The sequence below is a fragment of the Trichechus manatus genome, unplaced genomic scaffold, assembly GCF_000243295.1.
Source record: "Trichechus manatus latirostris isolate Lorelei unplaced genomic scaffold, TriManLat1.0 scaffold00141, whole genome shotgun sequence".
In the NCBI taxonomy this organism is placed as follows: domain Eukaryota; kingdom Metazoa; phylum Chordata; class Mammalia; order Sirenia; family Trichechidae; genus Trichechus; species Trichechus manatus.
The window spans coordinates 3362821-3370622 of record NW_004444077.1 but is presented as its reverse complement, the minus strand read 5'-3'; the positions used below and the strand labels follow the sequence as shown (position 1 = coordinate 3370622).

Sequence of the window (7802 nt, the reverse complement as noted above, 5' to 3'; positions counted from 1 at the left end):
ATAAACACAATTTTTAAAATTAGCAAAGGATATGAACAGAAGATACCAAAATGGTCAATAAAAATTTGACATACTCAGTCCCACAATTAATTAATGCAAATTAATATGAGAATGTTGAAAGATAAACATTCACTAAAGTATATAAACGTACTTACTTACTAAAACCAAAGTTGACTGACTGGTCACTGATAATCTCAAACTGCACGGGACGATCACCCATACAATATTTTCTTAGTAACTCTAGGCAGGTATGTAACGTTTTTCTTGACGGCTTATTTTCATGAAAAAGATCACCACCTAACAAAATAAAATCCACCTAATCAACAGAAAATGATGCTAAAATTAGTATGTTTCATAGGTAAATTTTTGAAAATTTAGAAAGAAGAACAAAAATCACAGAAGACATTAATTATTTATGGGGACTCAAATTTTTCCATTTTTTTAATTCAAAGGGCTTTCCAATCTAGTAATTAATCTGACTCCAAGTTGGGTCCCTGAGCCACCCTAAAAAAACAAAACAAACCAGTTGCCATTGAGTTGATTCCGATTCATGGTGACCCCGTGTGTGTCAGAAAACTGGGCTCCAGAGGGTTTTCAACGGCAGATTTTTCAGAAGTAGATCCCCAGGCCTTTCTTCCAAGGCACCTTTGGGTGGACTTGAACCTCCAACCTTTTAGTTAGCAGCCAAGCACGTTCACCGTCTACACCACCCAGGAACTCCACCTTCAAAAAAGCCATCTTCAAATTATTACACCAAGTCCCTGACTCATGCTACCCAAGGTGATTATATTTCTTTTTTTATGAGTCAAATCAAACATAAACTTAGCACTTTAATAGAACCTAGATAAGATAACCAATTCAATTCATTTGACAATTATTTATAGAGTACTCATAGGCTCTAATAGCTAAGGAAATAGCAATAAACAAAACAGATGATGCCTCTGCTCTCATTAAACATCAACCATGAGCAATACCCTTTGCTGGATAGATCCTGAGGATACAATGATGAATAAAATATGATCCCTATCCTAAATATGTCCCAAATCTAATGGAAGAGACAAACTGCTATGCATCTAAACACAAGTCAGATCTGATATGCACCATAATGGATAATGTAAACAAACCAGCAGCAGAGGTGACATTACAATAATTCTGAGGACAGGAAAGGCATCTGAACAGGGAGAGCCTAGGAAGGCTGTACTAACATGGTGGCACTGGCTGCACTACCAAGGATAAATAAGATTTTGAGGAAGAGCATCTAGGAACAGCATCCAGGAAGGAGGAAATCATACAGGGGAAAAAAAAAAAGTCCAGCACACACCCACTTCCAAGAAGTGCTCAATTTACCTAAAGAAACTTCAGTTCCTAATTATACAGTATATCTAGAACACAGGAGTACAGATCGCTATGGACTAGAGTGGTCTGAGGAACTTCAATCAGAAGGTCCATTTAAGCTGGGTCTTCAAGAATGAACAGTATTTGAGTAAGGGAAGAAGATGATCATAAGCAAAGGCATGAAAAAACAGAACAAAAATAACTAAACAAAGCAAAACTATTTTTAAAAACTGGCTTGTGACTCCAGGGAATACTAAGGGTACAACTCACTCTGTGGTATTCCTGCCAAAAGGGCACAGCCTGATCTAACCATCCAGGTCAAACACCTAAACGTGCAAAGAAACACAAAAATTACTGCAACCAAATATATTTACTGTGAGTAGATACAATTCAAATCGGCCAGCACCAATGCTAAGCTATCAGGAAGGTGCTCCAACGAGGGGCCAGTGAAAACAGGTTCTAGAGGTCATTGCCATGTTAATTTCTCGGGAATAACCTCAGAACACATGCAGGGTTCCAGGGTAGGTCAGCTGTGGTAAGGACATGCCATGAATTTTCCAGTCAGACCCTGGGGTTCCAGCTCCTCACAACTGGCTGCACATAGATAATTCTCTAAAAGAGCTGAATGTCTAAGGCAAACCAATCTCCACTAAGGTGCTTACTAGGCTATTGTTTGACTTGAACGTGACTTTAGGAAAACAGTTCCTTAAAGGTTCAAGCTTCAAAAGGACACCTAAGGGCAGATGGCCGGAGTGAGTCACCCCAATTCTACGGACCCAGAAATCTGGATTCTAGGAGAATTGAAACTCTTTCTCATGAGAAAATATCAGACACACCCAAGATGAGGAACTTTCTTCAAATTAACTCTTCAGGGCACCAGGGCACGAGAGACAAAGGCAGACAGAGGAACTATACCAGATGAAAGGAGACAAAAGAGACAAGTACATGCAGTAGATAATCCTGGATGGGATCCTGGATACCATAACCCCAGCCCCAAATTGCTTTGGCAACATTTAAAATTAAATAGTGTTGAATCAATATTAATTCTCTGGTTTTGATAACTGTGCTTTGGTTATTCATCCAACTTACTCTCACTCATGCAATTTACTCTCAAACGCTTTTGGAAAAAAGAAAAAATATATATGCAAAGACAGAGAGAACGATAAAGCAAATGTGGTAAAATGTTGGAGAATCTGAGTGAAGAATACAGAATTCTTTGTACTATTCTTGCAACTTTTCTTTTAAGTCTGAAATTGTTTCAAAATAAAAAGTGAAAACAAACTCCAAGCAACTAGGGAATAGAAATAAGGTTGGTTAGATGGTGTGGTGGTTAAGGTTGTATGTCAACTTGGCTGGGCCATGATTCTCAGTTATGTAATGATGTAGTTTGGTGGTTATGTAATAATGTAACTTGGCAGTTGTGTAATGATGTTATCATCTTACATTTTGTGATCTGATGTAATTATCCTCTGTGATATGATCTGACGTGATCAGCCAATCAGTTGTAAGGGGAGTTTCCTTGGGGATGTGGCTTGCATCCAATATACATGGACGTTCTGGCAAATCTCACACACTTGCTCTGGATCCTGCTTCTGGCTAGTCATCATCTGACCTTTGGTTCTTGGGACATGAGCGAGTAGCCTGCCGTCTGACCTGCCAACTCTGGGATTCATCAACTTCTGCGGTCCTGTGAGCCAGCAGTCTGCTGTCTGACTGCCGATTCCAGGATTCACCAGTTTCCGTGGCCCTGTGGGCCAACAGCCTGTCATCTGACCTGACAATCTTGGGTTTGTCAGCCCCTGCAACCACATGAATCAGGGGAAGCCTCCAGCCTGACACCTGACCCACAGATTTGGGAGTTGCCAGCCTCCACAACTGTGTGAGTCATTTCCTTGAACTAAATCTCTCTATGTTTATATATACAACTTACTGGTTTTGCTTCCCTAGAGACTCTAGCCTAAGACAGATGGCATAGGCCTACATAATAAAAGACTTAAAAAGCAAGAATTTAAGATTTGTTTCTATAATAAGAAGTATTTGATATAAATTTAGGGGAAGAATAAAAATAATATTCATCTGAAAGTCCTGGCATGGGGGAGGAGGAAGGAGTTATTAAGGAAAACAAGAAGAAACAGAGGGAAGGACAGGGCAAAGCAGAGGGAAGAAACTTATGTTCAAATTTATTCTAGGGGAAGAAATATTTCATCCCTCAAGAGTTAAGAGAAAAGAAAGGTCACAGATAGGATTCTCTGGCAGAAAACAGACTTCTTTTGGTTGTAAGTTTCTCTGCCCTCAGGGAAACAGGATATATCTTAAAAAGAGACAATACTAGCCATTCTCTCCTTCAATTAACAGATTTAAATAAGAGGGCACTGGTGGTTCAATGGTAGAGTTCTTGTCTTTCTTTTGGGAGACCCAGGCTGGATTTCCAGTCAATACACTTCATGCCCAGACACCATCCATCTATCAGTGGAGGCCTGCATGCTCCTATGATGCTAAACAGGTTTCAGTGGAGCTTCCAGACTAAAAGGAGGAGGAAGAAAGGCCTGGCAACCTACTTCCCAAAAAATCAGCCACTGAAAATCCTATGGAGCACAGTTCTACAGTAACACATAGGGGGTCAGCATAAGTCAGAATGAACTGAACAGCAACTGGTTGGCTGGATGGTTGGATTACTGGTACCACTACTCCCAAAGACTTAACATACATCAGTCACTGTCACCCCCTTTTCCCTCCTCCCCACCTCCTACAACTAGCCAAAGTATGCACATCCTATACATTCATTTCCTCTTTTCCATCCCCAATGCTACCACTTTAAAATCCTCAACCTAGTCTCCAATTCATGCTATACTCTGCTGCCAGAAGACTTTCTATTGAATTGGGTGGTGTTGATGTTAGGTGCCGCTGAGTTAGTTCTAATTCATAGCAAACCTATGTACAACAGAACAAAACACTGCCCAGTCCTGCGCCATTCTCACAGTCGTTGCTATGTTTGAGCCCACTGTTGCAGTCATTGTGTCAATCCATCTCGTTGATGGTCTTCCTCTTTTTCACTGACCCTCCACCTTACCAAGCATGATGTCCTTCTCCAGGGACTGATCCCTCCTGATAACATGTTCAAAGTACATGACATGAAGTCTCACCAACCTCGCTTCTAAGGAGCATTCTGGCTGTACTTCTTCCAAGACAGATTTATTCATTCTTCTGGCAGTCCATGGTATATTCAATATTCTTCACCAACACCATAATTCAAAGACATCAATTCTTCTTTGGTGTTCCTTATTCACTGTCCAGCTTTCACATACATATGAGGTGACTGAAAATACCATGGCTTGGGTCAGGTGCACCTTAGTCCTCAAAGTGAAATCTTTGCCTTTCAACACTTTAAAGAGGTCTTTTGCAGTAGATTTGCCCGATGCAATGTGTCTTTTGATTTCGACTGCTGTTTCCATGGGCATTGATTGTAAATCCAAGTAAAATGAAATCCTTGACAACTTCAATCTTTTCTCCACTTATCATGTTGCTTATTGGTCCAGTTGTGAGGATTTCCGTTTTCTTTACATTGAGGTGTAATCCATATTGAAGGCTGTAGTCTTTGATTTTCATCAGCAAGTACTTCAAGTCCTCATCACTTTCAGCAAGCAAGGTTATGTCATCTGCACATGGCAGGTTGTTAATGAGTCTTCCTCTAATCCTGATACCATGTTTTTCTTCATATAGTCCAGCATCTCGGATTATTTGCTCAGCATACAGAGTGAATAAGTATAGTGAAATGATACAACCCTGACACACACCTTTTCTGATTTTAAACTATGCACTATGCTCTTGCTCTGTTCAAACGAGTGCCTCTTGGTCTATGTACAGGTTCCGCACGAGCAAAATTAAGTGTTCTGGAACTCCCATTCTTCACAATGTTATCCATAACTTGTTATGATCCACACAGTAGAATGCAAACTCCTAAATCTGGTATCTGAAGCCCTCCTTACTGTAGCTCAGACCTGTGTTCCTCATCTTTCAGCATACTATCTAACACATGGTTAGCCAGAAGGACCTGCCGTTTCTCTAACATACCTCATATTGTCTCATCTCTGTGCCCTTACCCCTGGCTCCCCCGGAATGTGCATTCTCTATGTTCTTCATTTGTTAAAAACCTAGCTATCCTTCAAAACCCAAGTTAAATGCCATGGCCCTCACTAAGCTCATCTTGATATTCTCATCTAAATATGATCTCTTCTACCTCTAAAGCCCCAGGAAAAGCTGTTTATAATTTTCTCATCACCTATGACCTGACATCGAATCGACTCGACGGCAACAGGTTTGGTTTTGGTTTATGACCTTGCATCAGAGATTTCTGGACATTTGTCTTATCTCATGTACTGGCTTGCTATGTTCTTTGAGCAGAAACTATGGCAGTCATCTTCACATCTCCAGTAGAAACAACTACAGGATTCCATACACAGTAAACCCCTCATAAATATTTGTAAATTTTAACAGACTTTTTACCAAAGGAACTACCTACTTCAATTAAGGACACAAAAGCACATAAAGTCTACGTTGGGCTTTTAGTATACTAATATTTAAATAGGCAATGTAAGCACATGAGGCTGTAAAACATACTTTTAACTTTAGAAAAGAGCTTGTTGACTAAGGGAACAGAGTAGAAACTGCAAAAATGTAAACCAAACTCACTTCATTTTCCTGGGCAAGTCTTAAAATTTCATCGAGTGTTACAAATGTGTCATTTCCTCTGACTGCATCTTTCTCCATAAATCCAAGGTGAATATCCGTTGCAACTAAGATTTTAAATGTATTTTCATCATCACTGTATTAAAAAAGAATATTTCAATACGATTCATTAAAACAATGTTCAAGCAAATTGAGACCTAAATTTATAAGCTAAATAACGGCAGTTACAGAGTAAAATCATTTTTCTAGCCTTAAACTTGGTCTGAAAATTTACGGTATTCAACAGATCTTTAAGTCACATAATTTTCCTACCACTAGCTCAATACAGAATAAATGTACATAAGCTTTAAAAAGGTTTTGTAACTGCTTCAAAGGTGTAGAACCTCGCTATAACCAGTTTTATACACTTATATCGCCACGAATTGGAATCGACTAGAGGGTAACTAAAAACTACAATGCAACCTGGACCCAAGAGTATACTTGTTTCCCATTCTGTTCTACAGCAAAAACCCAAAAGGACTGAGCCCTATCTCTAAACATGCTATTTATCTGATATTGCACATTTCCAGAAAACTCAGAATTAAGTGGTTAATTTAAAAGCCCTTCCTCTAACTTTATAGGTAGACTTTATGCTAATATACTAGTAACTTATATTCAGGCCCTGAAAGACACTTGCTTTACTCAACTCCCTATACAAAGTTAGTTTTGTGTTAATAAGTTTAGCCATGTAACAAAAGAGTATTGTTTAAAACACAATTCAATTTAAACTTAGTAGTATTCAAAAGTACTTTCATGTGAAACATAAACACAAAATTAAACTTAATGTCACTTTTAATTGTTTAAAATGTTTTTGTATCTATGATCTTATCTCAACTCCGACATGTAAAACCTGCCGCAGTTGAGTCGATTCCAATTCATAGCAACCCTGCAGGACAGAGTAGAAATGTCCCACATGTAAAGAAAAGTAAGACTAAACACAGAGAAATTAACTGATTTACCACACAACTAGCGGTTGGAACAGGACTAAAATAAAACCCAGGATTAAAAGGCAGGCATTTTCACTGAAGCATAATGAACTTTAAAAATTTTGTATACGCAAAATTTGGATCTTTATATACAAAAGATCTTTCCAGAAAAGAGTTCTCTTCAGAAACTCTTTAAAAACTTCAAAAATGATATCCACACAGTTCTGACTGCTATATACACAGGAAGGTTGGAATACTTTTCAGATCACATTACCACTCCATGCTTCTAAAACAACTAAGTATTTTCACATGAATTTTGTCATTTAAACCTCAAAATTACTCTGAGAAAGGCATTAGTATTCCCATTACACAAATGAAGAAATTAAGACAAGGCTCAGAGAACTGCTGACTCGCCTGAGGTCACACAGCTTGTACTGACCAAAGACTTAAAACCAGGGTAGAGGATTGCAAGTCTACAGCTTTTTCCACATAACTTTTTCAAGAAAATGATATAGTCCTTTTATTTTCATTTTACTCAGATTAATTTCCAGTTGATTCAATACTAGAGCAATGTATTCTTCGAAAACTCTGCTTAAATAGAACTGCATTGACTATTAAGCAAATACTTCATAATGAAAGTTCAACAATATTTATAGCTTCAATTCTTAAAACATAAACTTACATACTATAGCACAGATCAAATTACTGCAAGACCTCAATTGATAACTGCCTATCACCTTTCAAACATATGATATAAATTTTTAAACATTCTAAGTATTCTTTTTGATGACTAACACTTTCTTTCACAGGCAAGCT

The 7802-nt window shown here is 38.4% G+C and overlaps 1 protein-coding gene across 2 annotated transcripts in view; it reads right to left on the bottom strand.

Moving 5' to 3' along the window:
- The window catches only part of MRE11 (MRE11 homolog, double strand break repair nuclease), a 71010-nt gene extending 64657 nt beyond the window's left edge, over positions 1–6353 (bottom strand). Inside the window, exons 1-2 of one of the 2 annotated variants that reach the window (XM_023739833.1) lie at positions 6025–6353; positions 156–316 (exon numbers count right to left, since the gene is read on the bottom strand). In XM_023739833.1, coding sequence (XP_023595601.1) covers positions 156–316; positions 6025–6102 — 239 coding nt within the window. In that variant the 5' untranslated portion in view covers positions 6103–6353. Of the gene's footprint in view, positions 1–155; positions 317–6024 lie in introns of those variants that run through there. The other variant, XM_023739834.1, reaches the window with a different exon arrangement.
- Between the last annotated feature and the right edge of the window lie 1449 nt (positions 6354–7802).